This window comes from Antedon bifida, chromosome 9 (genome assembly GCF_963402885.1).
Source record: "Antedon bifida chromosome 9, ecAntBifi1.1, whole genome shotgun sequence".
In the NCBI taxonomy this organism is placed as follows: domain Eukaryota; kingdom Metazoa; phylum Echinodermata; class Crinoidea; order Comatulida; family Antedonidae; genus Antedon; species Antedon bifida.
Genome location: NC_136234.1, coordinates 12415975 through 12442813, shown reverse-complemented (window position 1 = coordinate 12442813; position 26839 = coordinate 12415975). Strand labels below are relative to the sequence as shown.

The following is a 26839-nucleotide window of genomic DNA, read 5'->3' as shown; positions in this document are numbered from 1 at the left end:
ACACACCTGGTGTGAAGGGACATCTTTTATGGATAAAGGAATATTTTATGTACGATTGCTCTTATCACCATTTTTTTTTGTGTGTTTCCAAACTATATTTATCATGAATTTGATGTAATTTATTAATCTATACCTCTTGGGAGACTGTCGGTTTGAAGGTAATGAAAGATTATAATCCGAAATACAGCCTCGAGATTTACACTTGAACAATTTACCTTCAAATTCACAACAACAAATTAGTAATATTTTTTTGCCAGGTGAATGTTGTTTTTGAGTTGATGATATTTATAAATTATTCTGAATTCACGTGCTACTGATCTAAAAGTGCAGTCTGCAAATTAATGTCTTCATATGTAAATTAATAACAGGCCTAGAGAAACTTTATTAAACCGCATGATGATACTTGAAATTAATTAATAATTATATAAACGGTGAAGAAAGATAAGGCAATCTATGAGAATTAGAAAACCTAGAACACTTTGCAAAAAAAAAAAACAATTCCCCCAACCGAAAATACTTTCCAAAAAAAGGTTGTCCCAACGGAGAAAACTGAATTTTTATATTTTGTTTACAAAAAAAAGTTACTTCTTGGTAGTTAAAATAAATCAACACGTATATTTAACAAATATGTTAATGATAAATTTTAATATAATTGATAATTCTTTATAAATTTCAGTCAAATTATTTGAAGTAATTGAAACAGAAGAGAAGTTATACCTAATCATGGAGTACGCTAGCGGAGGAGAGGTATTTGATTACCTAGTAGCACACGGTAGAATGAAAGAAAAAGAGGCTAGATCAAAATTTAGACAGGTGAGTAACAGAAATTGTGATGCAACCAAGCCTGTAGCCAGGAGGGTTCATTTTTTAACAAAGTGGAAAAATCGCCATGCGCTAGGCTACTGTAGTTTACCATCACATGCGTTGTTGGGCTCTAGTTTGATAAGGGCACTTGAGGGAAAAATTGGTTTGTTCTAACCTTCGAACCCCACTTGGCTATGAGCATGCACATTATATTATAATAAGTAGTTTTAATTTTGAAACCACCAGAATAGTACTGTAGTTTAAGTTAATATCATATGACAATTCTTTCTTTTTATGGAAATTATGTCAAGTACTTCTGAATTTCGTAAATCCTAGGTCCAGACAAAGATCACCAAAAAATAGGTCAATGCATTGACTGATTAAGTTACCAATTTTTTATACATGAGCCCAATTCTACTGACTAACCTATTGTCATTTTAAATACAGTACTACTGTATATAGCTAGTTTTTTATGTTTTTGTTGTGAAATTTGATAAAATACAGTAAGTGTTAACAGTAAATGATCAAACTTTCACTTTGTGAATATCAATCTCTAGACATAGGCCCTGTTTCTGCTGCCAAGAAAATACCGTATTTTATACGGTATTTTTTGAATACCGTATTTATACCATATTTTTTTGGCAGCAGAAACTGCGCTCATAAAAAAAATACCGTATTTTGTATACCGTATTTTCCCCACAAAATTTGTGGATAAAATACGGTATTTACAAATTTATACCGTATTTTTTGTACTCTTTTCTGCTGCCAATAAAAAATACCGTATTTTTTTTTACCTACGACATGAGGTCAACATCGTGTTTTTATTTTCTGTCGCTGTCAGCTGTTTTACACACGTGTATAGATATATATTCGGCGAAAATGTGGAGTGAAGACGTCACAGTATTTACTATATAAATCTGTGTGGGGAAGGAGGGGGAGGAGAAGCTAAATGTCCGGCCAACTAAAAGGTAATAAAAGGGACAACCACATTTATAAAGACATTTCTAAAAAATTAAAGCAGGAGTACGGAATAGACTTGTCTCCAAAGCAAGTAAACTCAAAGCTGAAGAGCCTGCGAAAGCAGTACAACATTGCAAAAGATAATAACTCGGGGAGGGAACGAATTACTTGTCCCCATTACGATGTTTTCTGTGCTCTCACAACATCCCTATTATCACTAGGGCTAGCCTGTTGAAAGTGAGGCGTAAAACTTCCTTTATTGCGACTTTAGTTATTGACCAAATAAATGAATGGCAATTTGGGTAAAAAGGATGAAATTTAACACGACCACCCAAGAAGTATTGTTAGCAGAAACGGGGTACTAAAAAATACGGTATAAAAAATACCGTATTTTATACTAGGTATCCCAATGAAAGCGCACAGAGGGGTATCACTTTTGAAATATTAACAAAATTCGAATAAGTAGTATGAATTTGATGGTAAATAAATCGTATTCACTCTTAATTACTACTTACAAAATTTATATTGTTTGAAAGTACTTGTTTTAATCTATGTATAAGTGTGTTTACAATTAAAATTAATGAAGTAGTTGCCGAGAAAATGCGATTTTAAAACGGTTCTAAAATCCTGTCGAGCCGATTTCCGCGCGTTGAAAACCTCATCGGAAAATCCCCATCAGTTTTCAAAACACGATCGCACGATTACCATTGAAGCTAGCGGATTAATTTTTGTTGTATGTTATCAGGCTTTAAATGAGCTTTAATTTGATATGAAAATCGTCTTTTATAAATAGATTTTTAGTAACGAAAAGTCAATTTTGAATCACCGTTTATGGAAAAATATTATGGATTTTGGTATTAAATTATAGCTAAATCTACATTGAAATCGATAAAACATAGATTACAAACGTATTGTGCATGGTAATTGTGCGAACTACATTTTAACATGGTGCATGAGGTGTAAATCCCGTTCAGAATTTTAAAGATTCAACCATTATAATCCGGTGAATATTGTAGTGAGTAAAATATTGTACTGTGAAATACGCGCTAGTTTGTTGTGACGTTTTCCGTTTAATACATTATTGCACCCTATCAGCGAATGGTACGTTCCATATTTTGAACACGTTGTTTAGTTTTCCTCGCTCGAGTTCGGCCAGCTCGACGCGAGATGTGCGACAGCAGCGATGTCGGAGATTGACATGTCCTTTTCCGTCGTAGAATATCTGGTTTTACGCATTAATTTAACAACTTAAAATTGGTGTAATGTGCGGAAGATTTATTATGCAAGTATACAATGCAAATGCGTTAGGTTTAAATGTACCGAAGAAATTTATTAAGCTAATTTACCAACGTTACATTTGACTCTGTATACGGCGGCCGAAAGTCATTAACTGCGACCGAAATACTTTTACGGGAGCGACTGCTGATCGCAAGTAAGCCGTTACTTGGCCTAAACTTTAGCTCCGTATTTCAATTTAATAACGTACTTACGGTTAGAAATACGAAAAGAAAACCAACCAAGTACAAAAAAAAATTAAATAAATTAGTACAGTAGTTCAACAGTTACAGATCATTGAAAAATTGCAGTTTTTTTATTTTTTAGGGAATTCCAGCAAAAATTGGCGCAAAATGCTTTCGGACCAACTTTGCGGACCAATAATTTTAAAAATAGGTTTCGTTGAGACTCCAAAAAAAATAGAGTTGTACAACTCTGTGATATCTATAGGTTTAACAAAAATCAAAACTTTTAACTGATTATTGTAAAAGTTATAACCTTTTAAAAATGCTTCCAATTTTAATTAACTGCAAAAAACACCATTTTTAGGCAAAAAATCGAGTATTTTTTTACCACTTTAAATAACCATAACTTCAGAACGGGTAATCGGATTTCAATCATTTAAATTGCAAAATGCTAATTACATTAAGTTCTTTGTGGTTAACTGAAAGAAAAAGTAAAAAAATTAATCTAAATTTTTTCATTGGGATACCTATTTATACCGTAATTTTATACCGTATTTTGAGCAGTTGCAGCAGAAACAGGCCCAGAGATACTGTATAGTAAAATTTTAATGTTTTTGTTGTGAAAGTTTAAGTACTCAAATAAATGTTGGTCTAAGTTCGAGTATGTGAATCATTGAATGTAAAGTACATCCACTTACATTTCTACTGGTAAAACATGGCAACGTGGACATCTATTTCATCAAGATTCTAATTTGATATTGATTAAAACTGTTCATTCTTTAGCTTTGTTTTAAAGTTGAACCCCATAGTACCTTGTGAGTTCAACTACTGTATTCAAATTCCAATGTACTGACTCTGCACAGTCTATGTACATTAAAAATTCCACACAAAGCTAACTATTTTTGTAGACAGTTTAAGAATCTACAGTTGAAACTTTCCGTGCAAACTTTCCTGTGCAGACACAGATGGGTGGTCATTGGCCAATGTAAACTGAGCATGTGCAAAACATCATCACATGATAAAAACATTAGTTTTGTAGGCCTAGCTCGTAAACATCAGTAACATACAAACATTGTACGCTAGCTATAGACAGCATGATGTTGTCTTGTTGCTGCATTAATTGTCTATTTTAACTGAAAAGTTACGAATCTTCCATTTGTTTTGGCCAATCCATCGAAAAGCGGGTGAATTATTTACAGAAAAAAAAATATAATATCAATCCATGAGCAATGCATGTTGGGATTTATAGCGGACTGCTTAAATTATTAGAATCAACTTATTCTTCACATTTTTAACCATTTAAAGACGGAAAAAGTTATCATAATAGGACCATATCGTATTTATTTTTACATTAAATGTAGTTTGTGACCTTTTAAATTAGATCTAAAAAATGAATGAGTGACAATATAAAGTTTTAATACTATGGTCAACCTCTATTCAGGGGACACTTTAAAAGAACAATTTGTTCGGTCCTTATAGCTCTGCAATACGGGTTATAGACTAAATATTTTATTTTATTCTCTGAAGTAAATTTATAAATCACTGATTCAATGAAAATTGTACATAAGTACCACCTACGATGTTAATGCATAGCTCTTGTATTCTTATAGTATTTTCAACCGCTCTTTTCTGTAAAACCATTGAAGCGTTATGTTTACCCTGTGTGTACAGGTCTGACCTTGGTATTTAACAATAGCCTATGTTGGCATTGATGATCATTGAGAGATCAAAGTCAGTTTGGTGAGTCATTGAGTGCATCTAGGCCTGTCCTACTGTCTATTATACAGGTAGGCCTGGCTATTGTATGTATCCCATCAGCGTTTAGTTTCATTGCCCCTCCTAGGAAAAGTAGTGGCATAGCCAAATACACTAAATCATTTTATTGATATACAGTACATATGATCAATGTGAACCTTGCTATTGTTTTAGCTTTTCACACCAGTCCCACCCAATTTTACTAATTCCCAGTTTCCTGGACTTTCTGCATTCTCCTGAGAACCATAGTATATTGATCGAAACGTCAAGAAACCCAACAGTTCTTTTCAGATCTAAATATATGTGGTGTACCGCAAACTTATCAATGATCAAATAGTTAGCCAGTGCAAAACTATGTGTCCCACTCTAAATTATAATTGGATCTCTCTACTACTAATGCTATCAAATGAATGCGATTTTAAACTACATGGGATTAGTAAAGCTGGGCAGATACCTTAAGTAAAATGTGTTGAATACAATAAATAACAATCCAATTCATGAAATAATAGTTTACATCATAGAAGAACTCAGTCTTCCTGTTTTCATTGAACAAAAATATAACATTTAATAAGAGTATAGTCCCAGCTGAGTATGACATATGGGGAAAATTAGGGGTGGGATTATATTTGGGTTGTAATAACATTTCCCAAAATTTTAGCCTAAATTTGGAGGTGAGACTTCAGCATTGGATTATTATATTTGATCAATACAGTATGGTAAATAATACATACATAGTAATATACTGTGCTGTAATGTGTCATTAATGAGAAGTACATGATACATAGACTGTGTGAATAGAAATAATTTATGTAAATAGTGCATTTTGAAAGTAGATTCAGTAATTGATACAGTTGAGATCAAATTCATGAACATTAGAGAGTAGATCAACAATTCTTTTCAACAAAGACTCGAAACAATAATTTGATTTCAATAACTTTAAATGTTTGAAAATAACAAACAAATTTGATATGCCCAAATATGGTAGTGATATGCCCAAATATGGTAGTGATATGTCCAAATATGGTAGTGATATGCCCAAATATAATAAGACATCATGTCCGTATATGGGCACATCATTTTTTTTGTCACATAATGTTTGATAGTGCTTAAATTGAATGGAGTCTTCTGTGACCACATCTATCAGTGGTTTAAATTTGTCCTGCTATTCAAACACACACACAAATATCATCTCAGAAAAAACATAATAATACTGTAAGTAAGATAAATTTTTTCAAAATCAATATGAATATGGGTTGGCCAAAACAAACATTGTTCACCCCTAAGGCGTGTCCAAAATAAGTGTTATAGTTAACATACACAAATTGAATAATAATTTAAATATTGTATTTAATTGTTAATATTACATTATGTTAATTTTTAATATTATATCATACATTATGTTAAAGTTCATAAGATAATGTAATTAATTGATCTTTCTATTTCACTATATAAGTTTTGATTAACGGAGGTCGTACATAATTAGCATATACACTTTACAAGATTTTGCAGCATAATATTATAACAACATCAGTCAAGGCTGTCCATAAAAGTACAATTTATTGCAACATATATATCCTACGCTTATATTATAATTAGTTAAAAAATGTCATTTGATATGAATATAATTTTTCCCTTGTTACAATTCTGTTTAGTCAATGACTGCAGTCATCAGTTCTATTCATATGCTAATCTTTTGAAATGTTAAATCAAGAAACAGTAGCAAAATCGGTTTTTGATTTCATCTTTATGTTCTTTTAAACGATGAATACAAAAACAATATATTATTGTTTTCATCGTTCATTCATCGTTTGTGTTTTTTAGGTGGATTCATTTATTTTAAAAACATTATATATATTTTATTTAATAATTAAAAAATTGTACACAAAATATCTATTCTAAAAATCATAGGCAAAGTGTATAGTTATTATTTATAATTAATGTAAAAATGTAATTACCCTGCCTACTGTACCTCCAGCACGTGCGTCCATGGATATAGGAGATTATGAGAACATTGAAATCATATGATCATCAACTGTGGATTGCTTTCATTTTCTTCAAATGAACACGTTAATCATATGGTCTCTTACACTTTAGAAAACAGCATTATTACAAGGGTTATTGCCACATAGCAATAGCCACGCACCAACAGGAATTTCCCTTTTAATCCATTTTTTAATTTATATTTATAATTTATTAGTTTTTAGCACGCCATTTTCATTTAATTATTTTATTACTATGACAGACAGACAGTGTGTAAAGCGTAAAATTATCCTGGGATATATCTACGAACAATTTATTACATTTTAGCCCTGACGAAGGAATGATGTTTTCTGGAAGCTTTGATCTTTCTTTCTGACTGTTTTACTTAATCGTTCTGATATATAGGTTTTGCTTATTTTGTTTGTATCTTCAATTGTGATCCAGCCACTGATACCCACAGCATTGTCATTTTTTCTGTAATTTGCCTTTGAATTTCAAGATTACATTTAGTTATATTTGGGTTCGGGTATAAGTCGTACTTTTGTGAATCGCATATTTTATGATGTGTATTAAACTTTTAAACAAAATTTTGTTTTATAGATTGTATCAGCTGTGCAGTACTGTCATCAAAAACGTGTTGTACATCGGGATTTGAAGGTGAGTCTTTAAATGGCATTCATGTTGAAAAATGCTTCTACTGCAGTTACTGCAGTAACTACCTTTTATTTCTTTACCCGTTTATTATTATTAGTAAGCTTTTAATCTGTTACCACACCTACAATACTGTTTATTGCAGTAACTGACTCATAACTTTGAGATTAAAACAAACTGAAATCATACATTATTGCAGTAACAAAATGTTACTGCAGTAAAGCGTGGTTCCCATTAGTAACACAACATAAGAAAATGCCCTTCCAATAATTGTGTTTTTCCCCACCTGTGTGAAACTGCTTAGCTGCATGTCAACGTTAGTTGCTGTAGACTTTGACCTGGTTCACTCCGCATACTTGACTACACGTTGTACTATGTTCTTTTGTGTGCATGAAATAAAACTTATTCGATTTCCTGTAGCGATGTTTGCAGCACTGTTGCGTCTTCAGTTCCCACTTTTGATTACGCAATACAGCACTCTGCGTTGATACGTCATGCTGCGGGAAGTGTAGTAATAATTTTGATACACCTCCTAAGCTAGTTCTCTTGGTGATGGTGCTTAGAAAATACGATGCTAAAAAGTATTTCCACCTTTACACCTCCTTAAAAAAACACATTTTCAAATAATTTCATTTCTAAAAATGGGTACTCAGTTGGAAGACCAAATCATGATGACACTGATCATGATGACACTGATCATGATCATCTATTTCATCAACAAAAGCGAATGGACACTTGCTTTATACTTTATATAAATTTGTATGTACATGTGTTTTGCATATGTAGGAGATTCGCTATTGGTCCTCATGATTTGTCTTTTAATAATAATATTGCTATTAAAAATGTTCACATTATATGAAGTCAAAGCAACTGTATGTTTGCATGAAGAATGAATGTTTTAAAAGTTAATTGATGAGTAGGCCTAAAGACTTTAGCATTCATTGATTATTGTTTTTTACTGGTGAGTAATTAGTTTAACGGAGTATTCAAACATAAATGGTTAATGAACAAGCTTGCATTAAGTAGTGTTAATTAACCGTGTCTGAAAAGTCTAGTATTCGGAATGTTTTTTTAATAGTAAAAATGAATTTTGAACCCAGAGAAAAGTCTGGTTTTGGGAGAGTTTCTGGTTTGCGTTAGTTGGTGAAACAACTTTGACTGAAGCCCCTGAGGATTATTTTACCGTATACATTCATTATCATGCTGTTGGCAACAGAATGAGGATGTATGACTTTAGAAGCCTTCAATTATATTTCAGGTTTAGACCAATGACAGTTACTCATTTTATGTTCTAAAAAGTCAAAAGATAACTATCCATTTCTTTTAGCCAGATGTTTTTCCAAGCTCTAACATAATTGTACCAATTACTCAATACAACCTGAAAAATGTCATTGTAGCGGGCAGGTGCACCAACCTTCAAATACTACCAACCTCCAGGGTAGATCCTCCACAAACATACATATTTTTTGGGCTGATGATCCTCACTTTTGTTTTTATGCCTTATCGGTCTTACCAGGCTTTGAGTACAGCCTACAAACTAGCCTAGATCTAGGTGTGCCTTTTCTGTTTTTACATTTACGCAAGGAATGTTCTGGTTTAACATTTATAAAGTAATACTTATTACTAGTAATTTTTTATTGTTTGAGGAAGCACCTTGATAGTGCCCAGGCAAATTTTATACCAATTGCAGCTTTAGTAACCAATTTACAATTATCTAACTATAGTAGTTTTACAAATTACCTTTCTTCCATTAGACATTTTTGGGAAGTTTTTTTTTATGGACTGCTTTTGGTGGGGAGGGTTGAGGTTGAATTTGCTTGAAATAGTAAAGTTCGGATGAGATTGGATCTGAAGATGTTTGTACAACATGATTAACAATACATTACTGTAGTGGAATTTGTACCCCACTATACCTACCCACTATTTGATTTTGATCGGCAACGATATCAATAAGTATATTTACCATGTCTGATAAATGTTAAACCTACTGATAATTTTAATTACTTGATAGATAAGGATGACTGTTGCGTGTTGAAAGACAAAATTCATTTTAAATTGAGATATTAACACCTAACCAGAGTTATTTAAATATTTGCCTAAAATACATAGAAAATTGTGTTGCTCTGAGACTACAACACAATACAATTACTGTCATGTACAAAAAACAGAAAAGTACAAAAACACATCATTCTCTAAAGACAGATGGGTTACCTACCTTGCCTATACTAGCTTATGACGGTTTACCCCCTTTTTGTGGTGAAGAACTTCTCAGACCCTCCCCTTACAAAAATTCTGGTTATGTTTGTGTCAAGTTAACTTTCAATTAACAGAATAGGCTAGTGGCGGTTGTTTAGACGGATTTTAGTTCGGTAAAAAGCTTGAGGACTAAATACTATAGTGTATTTTGTTAGGTGAGGTCTCCAACACAATCGCAGCTCAAAAAGTTATTTAACTATGTAATTGGAAAGGAACCACACAATATGACTGCAGGAATTATATACTCCAGTTTAAAGCCACGCCCACTACTTAGTCACCATTACAGCGTGTTGAGCATATGAATGTGATAGCGTGTTGAGCATATGAATGTGACAGCGTGTTGAGCATATGAATGTGATGGCGTGTTGAGCATATGAATGTGACGGCGTGTTGAGCATATGAATGTGACGGCGTGTTGAGCATATGAATGTGACGGCGTGTTGAGCATATGAATGTGACGGCGTGTTGAGCATATGAATGTGACGGCGTGTTGAGCATATGAATGTGACGGCGTGTTGAGCATATGAATGTGACGGCGTGTTGAGCATATGAATGTGACGGCGTGTTGAGCATATGAATGTGACGGCGTGTTGAGCATATGAATGTGACGGCGTGTTGAGCATATGAATGTGACGGCGTGTTGAGGATATGAATGTGACAGCGTGTTGAGCATATGAATTTGACAGCGTGTTGAGCATATGAATTTGACAGCGTGTTGAGCATATGAATGTGATAGCGTGTTGAGCATATGAATGTGATAGCGTGTTGAGCATATGAATGTGATAGCGTCTTGAGCATATGAATGTGATAGCGTATGAATGCGAAAAACGTATACTTTTAATATGTAAGCTTTTGGTTGGTAAAAAGCTTGTGGCCTGTAGTTAGTACATTTCTAAATATAATTTTTTTATTTTGTTTAAGTTTGGGTTTTGTTCGTAGGTCTTAAATAAGCAAGTTGTGTCTGTAGCAGTGCTCTATTACAGGAAATCGTCTCACCTACATGATGTAACACTATTAACAAGATCAGTAGAGAATTATAAAAAAACAGGAAGCCACCCTTACTCATAACCACAAATATTAATTGAAGTACGATTATTAATTAGAATTTAACTCTTGTTAGAATAGACTACAGTATTACACCTTGTGATTATCCAATAGTTTTGTTAATGTTCGTTACTTATGAAATGTGATAGGGCGGTCATTTTGTTGCGTATTTATCTAACAATCTCACAAAATTGTATGTGTATGTATGTATGTATATGTAATAATGAATTTATTTTCTATACAACAACAAATAATGCATCATGCTCACATCATTTATGATTGGTAGGCTAGCAATTTAGCGATAATGGTTTCACAATGTACAGTAATAATAAGTATGATAGGTCAAACAGTTTGGTTAGAATTCATGATCTAACTGTCTGACAATGCACTGAGTATGATGTGCTCTAACAGTAGGTATCCCAATGAAAAAATTTAGATTAATTTTTTTACTTTTTCTTTCAGTTAACCACAAAGAACTTAATGTAATTAGCATTTTGCAATTTAAATGATTGAAATCCGATTACCCGTTCTGAAGTTATGGTTATTTAAAGTGGTAAAAAAATACTCGATTTTTTGCCTAAAAATGGTGTTTTTTGCAGTTAAAATTGGAAGCATTTTTAAAAGGTTATAACTTTTACAATAATCAGTTAAAAGTTTTGATTTTTGTTAAACCTATAGATATCACAGAGTTGTACAACTCTATTTTTTTTGGAGTCTCAACGAAACCTATTTTTAAAATTATTGGTCCGCAAAGTTGGTCCGAAAGCATTTTGCGCCTATTTTTGCGGGAATTCCCTAAAAAATGAAAAAAATGCAATTTTTCAATGATCTGTAACTTTTGAACTACTGTACTAATTCATTTAATTTTTTTTTTTACTTGTTAGAATGTAGTGTATATTTCATTAATAAATATATTTGATATGTGTAATATGAAAAAAAAAAATTTTTTTAATGGTGAAATTTAAAATTATAAAAAAAAAATGAAAAAGTATGTTAAAAACTGTGTGTACTGTTTCCTTTCTTTCACACTAATTTTAGGTAAGTATGATTATTATATTATTTTAATATACTTTATATTCATAATTTCAATCATAAATACTAAATTATATAACTTTTGAATACGTAAAACAAGATTTTAGGGCCGTATGATTATGACACCAAATCCAAGCCGGGCTAAGATGCTCTCTTAGGCAAACACACAATGGGTCAAAATAAACTCATTTAAAATAATCAATGTTAATTAAAACAATTAATTGTTTACATGAATAGTATATATAACATTATAAAAATGGTTTTCTTTTCGTATTTCTAACCGTAAGTACGTTATTAAATTAAAATACGGAGCTAAAGTTTAGGCCAAGTAACGGCTTACTCGCGATCAGCAGTCGCTCCCGTAAAGTATTTCGGTCGCAGTTAATGACTTTCGGCCGCCGTATACAGAGTCAAATGTAACGTTGGTAAATTAGCTTAATAAATTTCTTCGGTACATTTAAACCTAACGCATTTGCATTGTATACTTGCATAATAAATCTTCCGCACATTACACCAATTTTAAGTTGTTAAATTAATGCGTAAAACCAGATATTCTACGACGGAAAAGGACATGTCAATCTCCGACATCGCTGCTGTCACACATCTCGCGTCGAGCTGGCCGAACTCGAGCGAGGAAAACTAAACAACGTGTTCAAAATATGGAACGTACCATTCGCTGATAGGGTGCAATAATGTATTAAACGGAAAACGTCACAACAAACTAGCGCGTATTTCACAGTACAATATTTTACTCACTACAATATTCACCGGATTATAATGGTTGAATCTTTAAAATTCTGAACGGGATTTACACCTCATGCACCATTTTAAAATGTAGTTCGCACAATTACCATGCACAATACGTTTGTAATCTATGTTTTATCGATTTCAATGTAGATTTAGCTATAATTTAATACCAAAATCCATAATATTTTTCCATAAACGGTGATTCAAAATTGGATTTTTGTCACAAAAAATGACTTTTCGTTACTAAAAATCTATTTATAAAAGACGATTTTCATATCAAATTAAAGCTCATTTAAAGCCTGATAACATACAACAAAAATTAATCCGCTAGCTTCAATGGTAATCGTGCGATCGTGTTTTGAAAACTGATGGGGATTTTCCGATGAGGTTTTCAACGCGCGGAAATCGGCTCGACGGGATTTTAGAACCGTTTTAAAATCGCATTTTCTCGGCAACTACTTCATTAATTTTAATTGTAAACAAACTTATACATAGATTAAAACAAGTACTTTCAAACAATATAATTTTTGTAAGTAGTAATTAAGTGTGAATACGATTTATTTACCATCAAAGTCATACTACTTATTCGAATTTTGTTAATATTTCAAAAGTGATACCCTTCTGTGCGCTTTCATTGGGATACCTACTAACAGTCGAGCTAGTGATGATCTACACAACAGTCTAACAATGTAAAAGGTGGTCATGGCATGCTGGGCTAGTATATTCAACCAAAACATGGACACTAGTGCCTGTAAAGTCAATGTTGCTAGCCCATAGACATTGTGTGCTGGGCTAGTAATTAACAACTAAATAAATGGAAATATGCCTCACTTCATCATCTTTTTATAAATGAAAAAAATATAAGAATATACATATTATCAATGCTGCTATAAACAACAATTATGTATAAAAATAATGAAACGTATTACTTACCTGGAAAATTGTATAAATAAAAAAAATTAATGTTCTTTTTGAAACAATATTCATAAGATATAATATTATAAAGTTTACTTTAATGTATGTGCAATATTTATATACAGTACTATAAAAAGATTGTTTGAATGTGTGCTGTCTTATATTAACAACTTCTTCTATGATATTATTTTATTATATTATATAATAATGAATTTTGTATATACATTATTGAATGAATAAAGATTGAATGAATAAAGATGGGAGAGACCCATAAAAGATAAAAAAAAAAAAAAATTAACAATTGGCCATTTTCTTTACGATCACTGGAGTTATTGTACCAATAGTCGTGAAATCAATGAAGTTGCTAGCCCATAAACATGGCATTGTGGGCTACTTACATGGCCACTTTCTAATAATTTCTGATAGTATCAATCGCTAATGAAATCAATGAAGTTGCTAGCCCGTAAACATGGCATTGTGGGCTAGTTACGTGGCCACTTTCTAATTTCTTATAGTATCAATCATTACTGAAATCAATATTAAGTTGCTAGCCCATAAACATGGCAGTGTGGGCAAGTTACATGGCCAGTTTCTAATAACTGATGCTGTCAGTGTCAATAGCCAGTGAAATCAATGAAGTTGCTAGCCCGTAAACATGGCATTGTGGGCTAGTTACATGGCCACTTTCTAATAATAACTGATGCTATCAATAGCCAGTGAAATCAATGAAGTTGCTAGCCCGTAAACATGGCATTGTGAGCTAGTTACATGGCCACTTTCTAATAATAACTGATGCTATCAATAGTCAGTGAAATCAATGAAGTTGCTAGCCCGTAAACATGGCATTGTGGGCTAGTTACATGGCCACTTTCTAATTATAACTGATGCTATCAATAGCCAGTGAAATCAATGAAGTTGCTAGCCCGTAAACATGGCATTGTGGGCTAGTTACATGGCCACTTTCTAATTATAACTGATGCTACAGTATCAATAGCCAGTGAAATCAATGAAGTTGCTACCCAGTAAACACGGCATTGTGGGATAGTTACATGGCCACTTTCTAATTATAACTGATACTATCAATAGCCAGTGAAATCAATGAAGTTGCTAGCCCATAAACACAACATTGTGGGCTAGTTACATGACCACTTTTTAATTTCTGATAGTATCAATCACAAGTGAAATCAATGATCACAATAGATAGAATAGAATTAACAGTTAGCCTTGGTCGTATTGATCACTGTCTTGCGCTTTCATAACGCGTGACCATTTGACATTTAGAATCAAACTTATAGGTTGTACCTTGAGTACAATCAAATAAATGAAATTCACTGACATTTATGTTAATAGATTACAAGGACTAGACTCTATCGTAGTTGACTTAAATGTGTTCGCAACATATAATTTACGAAAGAGTATGACGAGAACCGATTTGTTGTAATTTGTTTGCTCTATGTATTTAAATTTAATTTGTACTGTAGATTATATTATGCAGTTATTATTAAATCATTGTACATGATATTTTATAAAGGTTTTTAAAATATAATGTATACTAATGATGTTAATATGAGATCAAGAATAGAATTATAATACAAAACAATAGCAATGTTAAGATATGAGATTCATGACTGTGTTGCAAAATTATATAAGATCATATGTTGTGAATCACAATAGCATTGTCTTGGTTTGGCAGCAGGAAGATAATTGATTATTGATTATTTATTATCATTATAGTGATTTTGATGATAATATTTTGATTATGGTGCATTGTTAATTAACAGTAGATTTCCTAACGGATACCTTTAAAACCCAAACAAAGTTTCGCCCTGAATAGGAGTTGGCCATATTTTCCTAGTTCATATCTCATGAAAGTGTCCCCTTCATAGGGGTTTCCTAAAGGAGGGGCTCTACTGAAGGCTTTTATAGGATTTTTTATTATAAATTTGTTATAAAAAATTTATAAAAATGTAATAATTCATTTTTAAAAAATAACAAGATATGAAAGACGATATTGTGATTCAGAATTTTGGAGATTTGCTGATTTACTGATTATACAGATCCTTATTTATGATGATTACTCATTACTGTATTTCTAAATATATGATGGCCATTTTACATTTTCTTAACTTTTGAGTCAGTCCCCAACTCTTAAATTGTTCTGGTGTTTTACGAGATATAACTTGTTTCCCATATTTTGCCAAATTAGGAAGCAAATCTTTTGTTTATGAAAAATTCACTTATTTTTAATTTGTCTTATCTTCCTCAGGCGGAAAATCTTCTTCTTGATAAAGACTTAAATATAAAAATAGCAGACTTTGGTTTTAGTAATGAATTTACGCCAGGAACGAAGCTAGATACGTTTTGTGGAAGTCCGCCGTACGCAGCTCCGGAGCTATTCCAGGGAAAGAAGTACGACGGCCCGGAAGTAGATGTATGGAGTTTAGGAGTTATACTTTATACCTTAGTCAGTGGTTCATTACCATTTGATGGTCAGAATCTTAAGGTATGTAGAATTAATTTGTTTTCTAGACATCCATTTTTATGTCAATTCGCATCAAACATCAAGAAATTCACTAATTACACAGACCTGTCAACCCTGAGAATTTTCAAAGCGTAAGATGACAGATCAACACATGATGACCGGAAGATTGGGTAAACTACTCTATCAATGTGTATTGCAATTGCAATGCGAAAGACTTCCGGCAACAGGTCTTACTTGAGACTTAGATAGTGGAGTAGAGACAGTCAACCTTGGCAGTAGGTTAAGATTGGACACTGGACTGAAGGGATGTGTAGGCAGGCATGTTTGCAATACGTACTTGGTTTGTGTTTAGCTTAGTAGAGCCAACTAATTGAAATTATTAAATACATGAAACTTTTCTAATGTATGCTCCACATTAATTGCATCCATGCAGCTTATAAACACTGTATCCTATCCCTTTTTGCCATATCATATATTTCTGCGATGTGTTACTCCCACAATGCATTACACGAATAAGCATCGTCTCGTCGTCTAAAATAGTATCACAGTGTTTTCAAGATTTTTTTGGTTACAGAATTGGAAAGGTTGATTTGAAACATACTAGTATAAATATTTATAGATATTAAGGTAAATTGATTATTCATAATCTTTTTCCATATTTTATCTTTTCCAGGAATTGAGGGAGCGGGTTTTACGAGGAAAGTATAGAATTCCATTTTATATGTCAACAGATTGTGAAAATTTATTGAAACGGTTCTTGATGTTGAATCCAGGCAAAAGGGCTAGTTTAGAAGTAAGTATTGGGAATAGAAATGTTGTCACATCATATTTGTATGGCAAATGTGATATAACTTGTGTGCTAGAATGATGTTCCGCAGAACAAATTTGGACAGCAAAACATTTTTGTAGGTTGGATAATTTTTGTTGAACATATTTTAACTGAAATTTGTAGATGTGTATATGATATTCAAAAGGTAAAGACAATTGGTTACAATCTACAAACCACATAACAATGTTGTCATTTTCAGTGCAACATGAAATGATCCCCTACTTTCGCAATGTACAGGACCAACAGCTTTACGTCCCATTCGAAAGATGAGACAATTTGACTATTACTATGGCTATTTTAAGCAATATGGCACAGACAGATCTCGAACCAATGCCTCCATCACATGCTAGTCAGGTATCTCTCACCATTACGCCATATTGCTCTGTCAATATATATTGTGGTTTTGATTTTTATTACATGAATACAATGTAATCGCTACCACCAACACCAAATGAACACGTTATTTCAATATCCGTTAGTAGACACGACCATCTGGCCAATACACCCGTGCTGTCATCGCCGATTAACGATGAGCAGGAAACACGGCCAACAAACGCTGTAACGGTGTGCACCTTAGAAAGACCAAATCCCTTATGATTCGCGGCGGTGTGTAATTGAATTAACCGGGGATAATTTAATGAAACCGAATAGCATTTTATAATGGTCGATGATATAGCTAGGGTATCGGGGAGTTCAAGGCCGAGGTATTTTATCAACGAGTGACAAGTAATATTCGGTAATTCATCATGAATTTTTCAAGATTGCTCGTTGGTCGTTGAGTATATGGGTCATGCTGTAGCAGCCTGCTATTAACCATTTGCTTGACTAATCAGATTTTGTCAAAATCAATGAGCAGTTTAAGTTCCTTACGGATTTATGATCATTGTAGTGATACTAACTAGGTAATATTTACAAATGATTAGAATAATTTATTTGTAGTTTCCAATTGCAATTAGTAGTAAATTAGTGAATAAATCCAAAGGAAAATTATAAACATCACTGTGAGTTTATGTCAATTATTAAAATAGAAATGAATGAGCTATAATCTAAATCAAGAAGAAGAATTAAAAATTATACAATCAGAGAATGATGTTATTATACTCAGGGCGGGAAATTCACCCCAGCAAACTATTAATTTTCTAGTAGACTTTTCATGATTTCGTAGATTTTGTTTTGTAAATTTCTCGCTAATGTTAGCTGGTTGTAATTTAAAAAAAATCATTGATCTGCTAATTTCTGTAAATCCACTTTTTGTAGAATGAATGAATTTACCAACAAATTTGCTTGCTTGCTATTTGGGTAACTCATTAGACTTAGTTAGATTTTTTACAACTAGCAAAGGTTTACTAGTGGTGAAAAACAATTTCTTTCTATTCTTCTAGCCCTGATTCTAAGTATTTATTAATTACAAATTGAGTAAAACTGCCTAAGAGGGCAAACACAACCTCTTGAATTATTACATGAATAATATAGTGGGGTGCCTTAGGGTCAAAAACGTTACACGGATGACAAAGTTTTCAAATTTTGCACATATGTTCACTTGGACATACAGATTAAAAAAATCACTGTAGCCAAGAAAAAAAATGTATTTTATGACCATATTTGGAGTATTTTCAAAATGGCCGCCAAAACAAAATGATGGTCCATATCTTAGTAACCGGTAGGGGTACAGAGTTCATTTTAGTGTTAAATTGCTTAGAACACATATGTTTCTATTCACTCTAATACAACATTTTATTAGAAAATGGCCGGAATCATCATTTCCGGAATTGTGACCTTTGACCCTAGTATGGTCATATCTCGATAACTACTGACAGTAGAAACATGAGGTTGGTCCTAAAATATTCACAATATACATGTTAGTATTTGGTCTAACGAACTATTTTTCCCAAAAGTGACTGGAAATCATAATATTGACCTTTGACCCGATAACCTCAAATTTCGTTACCGAATGCGCATAACATCAAAATATTGGGCTTAAATTGTCACGATTCCATAAAGAAAAATTCACTGGCACTACTGAAATCAAGAAAGCCTAAATGCAAACAGAAAAATAATAAGTTAAGTGCTGCTCGCGATGAGATTAGTCTGTTTGCTCGATTATACATTGCAAACCAGCGAAGAGACGGCGACCTTGCTGTTTTTTTCTCACATGAGAACCAATTTTATCCACCTGCTCTCTCAGACGATGGTAAGCTTCGCTTTGGGACAAAGTCAGAGTTACTGAAATGTCTTAACTGTGACGGTCAACCAGAACCACCAAACCGCTTTGATGCAAAAATATTTGACGGAGGAACTCTTATACACACTTTGCCCACTGCGCCTACCTTTCTTGAATTTGGCCAGCAAGTATTTTTAGGTTTTATTAAGCGTGAATTATTGACAACCAGCCGCATAGATGTTGTGTGGGATAGATATATTTCATCAAGCATTAAAGAATCTACTAGAGAGAAGAGAGGTAAAGGTGTACGCTTAAAAGTAGAACCAAAAACCAAGACACCTGTCAAGTGGAAAGACTTCCTTCTTAATTCCAAAAACAAAGAGGAACTATTCCTATATTTGTCTGAGTTAGTTGAACAACAATCATTTACAGACAACAAGAATGTGTACATAACAAAGGGTACATCAGTCATATCTAAAGGAAACAACATGAGTAACTCAACACAAGAAGAAGCAGATACCAGGATTGTAATTCATTTGGTGCACTCGTTGGAGCATGGTGCAAGACAAATCATGGTGCGAACTGTGGATACTGACATTATCATCATTCTAATTGGTCAATTTTTCAATCTTTGCCATCGATTTCCTGAACTGAAACTGTGGGTTGCATTCGGCACTGGTAATCACTTCTGTTACTATAACATCAACAACATGTGTAGACATCTAGGTGAAAGCATGGCATGTGCCCTTCCACTTTTCCATGCTTTTTCAGGTTGTGACACTACATCCTCATTTTTCACAATATGTGTTCTAAGCAATTTAACACTAAAATGAACTCTGTACCCCTACCGGTTACTAAGATATGGACCATCATTTTGTTTTGGCGGCCATTTTGAAAATACTCCAAATATGGTCATAAAATACATTTTTTTTCTTGGCTACAGTGATTTTTTTAATCTGTATGTCCAAGTGAACATATGTGCAAAATTTGAAAACTTTGTCATCCGTGTAACGTTTTTGACCATTTTTTCCCTTAAGGCACCCCACTAATAATAAGTTATAACATAAGATAACTTTATTCGTCCACAAGACTATTTTATTTAATAAAAGTACATAATAATCATACCAATGCTCCTTTAAAACATAAATTAATATACCATATTGAAATTTAATTGTTACAGTTAATGTATCGTACAGAAAGCCAGTATATAAAATCTATGTCTGTGAAAAAAAGATTAAGGAAGTCAATTGAAAATATTTTACTTGGATTCGGATTTTGAAACAAAACGACTACAAATTGCATTTATTAATGCAAGTTCATCAAAATATTTGAATATTTAAATTCAATTTCCAGTGCCTTTACTGTAATTATTCAGGGAAAATTTGTTGTTTAACAATATTGAAAATTGATCTTAGAAACAATATATTCTATATTTTGCTACAATCTTATGAATGTGTAGAAGGTAAAGGAAATTCACACTGGCGAAATTATTCCCTAATTATTGTTTTTTAAAATATTGATTATTTGGAATATTAGAATATCACCACTTGGGTGACGGGTAAATATCACCACTTGGGTAGTGGTAAAGGCTAAATATTGCCAAAAAAACAACTATTGCTATGTGCGTGACAACCAATTTTGAGTAAATACAAACATTATGACATGTGTGTGACACTATTAACACAGTCACCCTTTTATATGGACTTATAATTTTTTCTCTTGATTTTGACATTTTAATTATAAATTTGCCAAATCAGTAATACTTGAGGTATGCAATTTGTATTTGAGTTGATTTTTTTGTAGGAAAATCAATCTTTTAAGATGTTTTTTTATAAATGAAAACAAAATTGCACTTTAAATCGCCAACTTAACTTGTAACATACATCTTGTTGATGCAATGTACAAGCTACTCTAATATTCCTAGGCAACCTCAGGGATCAGCTTAGAAAGTCTTGTTTTTAGGTTTTGTATGTTCAGGAAGTAATGTTTTGTGTTATATACTGAATGAAAAGCTTAGACTTTTTAAATGATACCATTATGTACTGTATGATAATATGTAAATTAGCTAAACTAAATGATGAAAATTGTACATTGAGTTATAAAATTAGATGTTGTATTGGTGGGATAAATTAATGCTTTTAAAATAAGGTATTTTAACCCTAACTGCTTTGTCAATATTTTTGCCATTACACCTAAGCCAACTGTTACGATGCCTTTTTAACCCGACCTCAAATTTGTAATTGTATGTATGCATTAAGATTATTAAATTGTTTGTTAAATTAATTCACCCGTTTCTTGCAATTCTAGCCTAGTTACCAAATGGACTGTCAATATCGGTAAATTTAGTTTCTGAAAAAAAGAAATATGCAACTATGTTGATTCTGGCCGAATTTAACGTGCGATGCCGGCTGAATTTAACACACGGACGACAGCGAAAACCATTTTAATGTATTTTCCCTGGCTTTAATATAAACATACCTTATGTTAGTGCAGTGACCTTGATGTAAACAGCTATGTTTCTTTGAAGTGGAGAAATACTGTAATTGGCAAATAAAGCACTCTTGGTAAATTTTAAATGGTAATGTAAATTACTGATTAGATTCGGTGCATGAAGAGAGAATCAAGGGTAATATACTTAAGTACACACGACTGAATTAATGAAATTGGAAAAAAAAATAAGCATTGGTTGATTAACTTTTAATAAATTAAAACCTGGAGAATAGAAATTGGTATATTAATTATGTTTACCCTGGATAAAACAATTAGACGAAAAATTGAAAATTACCTCTTATTCTTGGAAATTAAATTCTGCCACTAATGAAGTGTTTTTTAGGAATTTTCACAATAAACGTATGTTGAGAATACAACGTACAATACAACATCTATTAAGGGGACATCTTCAGAACCCAATAGATCGTTTGCACTTGACGTCACATATTCCTTCAATTTTTTTTGGTTCGCCATTTTTGTGGCCAGAAGTATTGCGATGTATACAAGGTGCCAGAAAAGAGATAGTTTTTCAAAGTATTGACAGGAATTTAACACGAAATACAAGAACAAAAAATATGCATTAACAATATTTTTAAAGGAACATGCTGGCATTTAATTCATACTTTTCGTGTAAAATCCTAAATGAATACGGCTCTCCTGGTATGTACGTAGGCCCCGTATGTAGAAGCTAGGTGACATGACAGATCTGAAATAAAATGATCCTCCAACCTTTTAAAAGAGTGCACCTACTTATCATGTGTGTTATATATACACTAGACCAACAGCGTTACATCCTATCCAGGCAAAGGGAGTGAATTATCTTGCCAAAGGATACAAGTACAGACATGTCTCGAACCAATACCATAGTGCTATCACTAATTTACAATTTTATTTTGTTTTTACAGGCAATAATGAGAGACAAATGGATCAATCTAGGTTTTGAAGAGGACGAGTTAAAGCCATACAAAGAGCCTGAGACAGACTTTTGCGACAAACGAAGGATAGAAATGATGATGCGGATGACGTTCAGTCGGGAAGAAATCGAAGAATCACTAAAATCGAGGAAATATGACGCTGCATTTGCCACGTACTTACTATTGGGTAGAAGACAGAAAGAGGTTTGTCTATGTGAAAAAAAACTGTATCAAGCTCATTTAGCTCATTACGTTTCTTTCAGTGGAAAGTGTCCACTTATAGGGTGCCCTGTGAGTAGGATTGTACGTAATTATGGGATTGTGCCTAATATAGCGTTGTCCCTAATAGGAGTGTCTCCTTAATAGTGGCGTCACTTAAATAGGGATTTCCATTGAATAGATGTGTCCCAAATAAGCGGTTTTACTGCACTAAAGGATATTATACAAAAATATACAAAATTATTATTCATCAAAATGTGAAAATAGTAGATACATAGAATTAAAAACACTTTGTTGAGGTTGAGGTGTCCCCTTAATAGGTGATTTTCATGTATTTTTGTAATTTACTCCATTTGAATATGAATTTCCACAAGAATTTGCACAATTAATTTTATGATGAATAAAGATTTTATCTGCAACATTTTTTTGTTTGCATTTAATTTCAGCTTGACGGTGGAGAGTCTAATCCAGGTAGCAGCATTTCACTAACCACACATCGGGTCAACGATCTATCTACTTCCAGCGCCAAACAATCACCCGTAACGCATGGTAAGAAACAACGAAGCGTGTCCACATCATCCAATCAGAAACAAAGGCGCTTTAGTCATGGAGGTGAAAATCTCGGTCAGTCTCCCGTCGTACATTTCCATTTTGCATTTGTGCGCCCTCGTGTGGCTAGCATTCAAAGCCCATCATCTCACCTGCTCTGTGTGGAAAGGCTGTAACAACTGTCCTGCAACTGAATTCAAACTATATATACAATAATATATACAGCTACTAATAAAACACATATTTATAATAATATTAATAATCTAATATAATAATAGAAAGCCTGTTCACATAGAAATCAAAATAATATTTAAATCAAACTGTTTTGTCCAAAAATGTTATATTCATAATTAATAAATGGTAGAAAATACAAATTATTTCTATAGCGCCTGTACTCGTAGAATCAGTTGCGCTCGGCCTCTTGGGCCAACCGAAAATGTTTGTAGGGCAACTAAAAACTAAAAGAGTCGGTCCTAATGGGAAGCCAAGTAAAATTGCATTGGTTGTGGAATACTACAGTGTACAGTCCATGCTCAATCTGATATATCAGATGATATTTTTGGTCGCCACAATTTTCGGCCACCAAGTTTTAAGACAAGAATTGAGAGGGCAACCAAATCTCAGACCTGGATGTCCTCAGGAAAACAAAATAAAATCTTTATTCTGCAAGCCCTGAGGCATTCAGAATTAACTATTATTCTTTAATATATCGTAATAATTTTGGATGAATCTTGGCAAATATATACAACTTGAATTACTGTATCGGAATAATACAATAATTGGACCTAATAAATGTATTAGCTGGTTGAATTAGCACACAAATTAATTTAATTTACCTCATTAGCAAACTTAAGCCTTTACAAAAATGTATACAAATTTTGATGAAAGATAGTCAAATGTTAGTCATGCAATTTTGGAAAACCTTTAGTATATCAAAGTTTACAGCGAACCACGACTTGTACAGGAAAAATAAAGTAGTCCCTATATGAAAGAGAACAATGAAATACTATTGATATAGGAGGAAATATTTCAACCGCTATTTTAATGTATGTATTTTATTAAAATTGTTATACGATTAATTTAACACTACAGTATGTGAACAGGTATAACATCATTTACCATGTATACTAACATTTAACACTAACCACAATTTGAGGCAAAAGGAACAGTAACCCAACGCGAGTCTTTAGAGAACACAATTGGCTGACCGAGAATTGTCTTTAGGATATTAAGATATATTGTCCCCTGAAAAAATTATTTTGTTGAATACGCCATTTTTTGTCGCATAATAGTTATTCACTTAACTAAAAATTTAATCGAAAATTGGATTAAAAAAAATACCTTAAAAAAAAACTGTAATTTAAAACAATAGTCAAATTTGGTAGTCAATGGGTTTTTGTTCAATTTAACTGTTTTTGTCTTTTTATAAGTGAACCATTCTTTTTTCGTTTTCTTTCTATCACGAAAGTGATTAACTTTATTAAAACTAAAAAATGGCCTATTCAAAATCTTGAGTTTTTGCAGGACAATACAATAAAACATTTTACAATTTCCACTGCTTTTGAATATACATCGTCTTCAAATTTTTTTACTTTTTTTTGCAATTTTTTAAAGCTTAAGCATGTGCTTTTTGCCTTTCACAAATTTATATCAAATCTCTATTTCGTCGTAGCGTTAAAGTACATGACGAAAAAGTGGTTTTTGCTTTTCTACATTTTTGGAATAAAAAAGGCGTAAGCTATATAAATTCATACAAGCAAGTCAATCAAATTGATACGATTTGTCCGGCATGTTTTCGTAAACAGGTCGACTTCCGCTATAACAATTTTTGCCTTTAAAATTTGGATGTTTATGGCATAATAATTGACTGATGTAAAAATTCAGCAGTATGACTGTATTATGTAATATTGAATGTGAAATCTGAATAAAGCATAATTGTGCTTTGTTAAGACATCGCATTCACATTCGCTAATTATTTGTATTGTTTTAATTTCTCTCTTTCATTTCAATATGGACGGCTTCGTCTTTTCCACGAAACCATTGGAAATTCACTCTTTATCCTTTCTGTTCCTTCTGCCCATCTTGTCTATCTCTGTTCATCCCAACATTGATCACTAAACAAACAATAACTGCTTGCATTGCATTCTGGGATATATAATATTGGACCACTATTTTTACTAACTTACCTTTCCACTGTTAATGAGCAAACAAGGCATAATTATCATTCAGAGATTACTAATATTAGACTGGTTTCCTTTTTTGTTTTACTGCACTTCATTCTATCTGTTTTTCATTTGGGTTCTTTCTTTACTTCATTTGTATCGTCTTTTCTGTTTAAAACAAAATTATATTTTTTATTAAAATATTTTTTGACAAAAATTATTTAGCATTTTTACATAATAAAACATTTTCACATTTTATGAAGATTTTTAAAGATAGAAGAATTTTATTTAGAATAGTTAAATATTGAAACTAAAACCTGTTTATGTTTACCAATCAACCAATCTTAACATAATTTAAAGGAATTTATAAATAGATTAAATGATAATAGAATATATTATTAGATTGTCCATAAGATAATTATAAATTTGATATTAAATAAAAAAGTTTATTTTAAATTTTACCCCTATAGTTACGATAAAAGGTTGCCAGAGTGTGCTTTTACGGACACGTGCATGAAAACTCTTTTGCAGTGATTAGAATAGAAATTGAGATAACAAAACTGTTGCTAAGTAAATATTTAAAATATAAATTAAATGAATGTATTTCAATTTTAGTTTAGAGGTACTTGCACTGGGATATTAACAATAACATTTTCATGTTGAATATTCATCATCTCTCATCAATATTCATTAATCTATTTAAAAAAAATCTAATTGGTATTTGTAAAAGGTCACATTAAAATGTAATATTCTGATAATCATCGCCATAACACTGATCACTGCCAACATAGTAATAAACATCGCTGTTAATGAAAACGAGCTGACGTGGTACGAGAAGGCGTGGGTCCGAGATTAACCATTTCCATCTTGTGTCCTAAGGCAAGATACCTTATTCTTTATGCCTCATTCTTCGGATAGGGTGTTAGGCCGATGTTCATAGATCCACAGAAAAAAAAAACACTATTTAAATACGGAATGAAAACCATGTTGAAATATAAGTTGTCTGTAGTAATTTTTTTCATCACCAAAACATTTAATGAAATCAAGGCTACAGAAGTAGTGTTTATATTTTACAAGTTACTTGAAACAAATCCAACATTGGGATCGCTTTATACACATTTAAAATTTAAAACAAAGACTATAAAATAAATTGCAAAAACATCGGTCATTTTGGAAAGATCTTATCTGAAACCTTACCGAATGAATTAAACTAAGTAAACAAATTTATTTTCACAAATTATTTTGTAAAAAATTGCAGAAATTATAGAAATATAGGCAACAATTTAGCAAGATTGATTGATTTGAATCAGATTTTATTGGCCCTTTTATGGAAACTCATCAGAATTTGTTGACTCATACAAAATTCCAGATACATTATTAAATGCAAAGTATATCAGTATTGGGTCAGCATTCTTAATTATTTCTAATA

At 32.3% G+C, this 26839-nt stretch overlaps 1 protein-coding gene across 7 annotated transcripts in view; it reads left to right on the top strand.

Moving 5' to 3' along the window:
• Positions 1 to 26839, top strand: part of LOC144852146 (MAP/microtubule affinity-regulating kinase 3-like) — a 65488-nt gene that overhangs the window by 18374 nt on the left and 20275 nt on the right. For 6 of the 7 annotated variants that reach the window (XM_078709889.1, XM_078709888.1, XM_078709887.1 and 3 more), the window contains exons 6-11: positions 677 to 813; positions 7560 to 7616; positions 15871 to 16107; positions 16760 to 16879; positions 22472 to 22684; positions 23146 to 23323. In XM_078709889.1, coding sequence (XP_078566015.1) covers positions 677 to 813; positions 7560 to 7616; positions 15871 to 16107; positions 16760 to 16879; positions 22472 to 22684; positions 23146 to 23323 — 942 coding nt within the window. The remainder of the gene's footprint in view (positions 1 to 676; positions 814 to 7559; positions 7617 to 15870; positions 16108 to 16759; positions 16880 to 22471; positions 22685 to 23145; positions 23324 to 26839) is intronic. The other variant, XM_078709891.1, reaches the window with a different exon arrangement.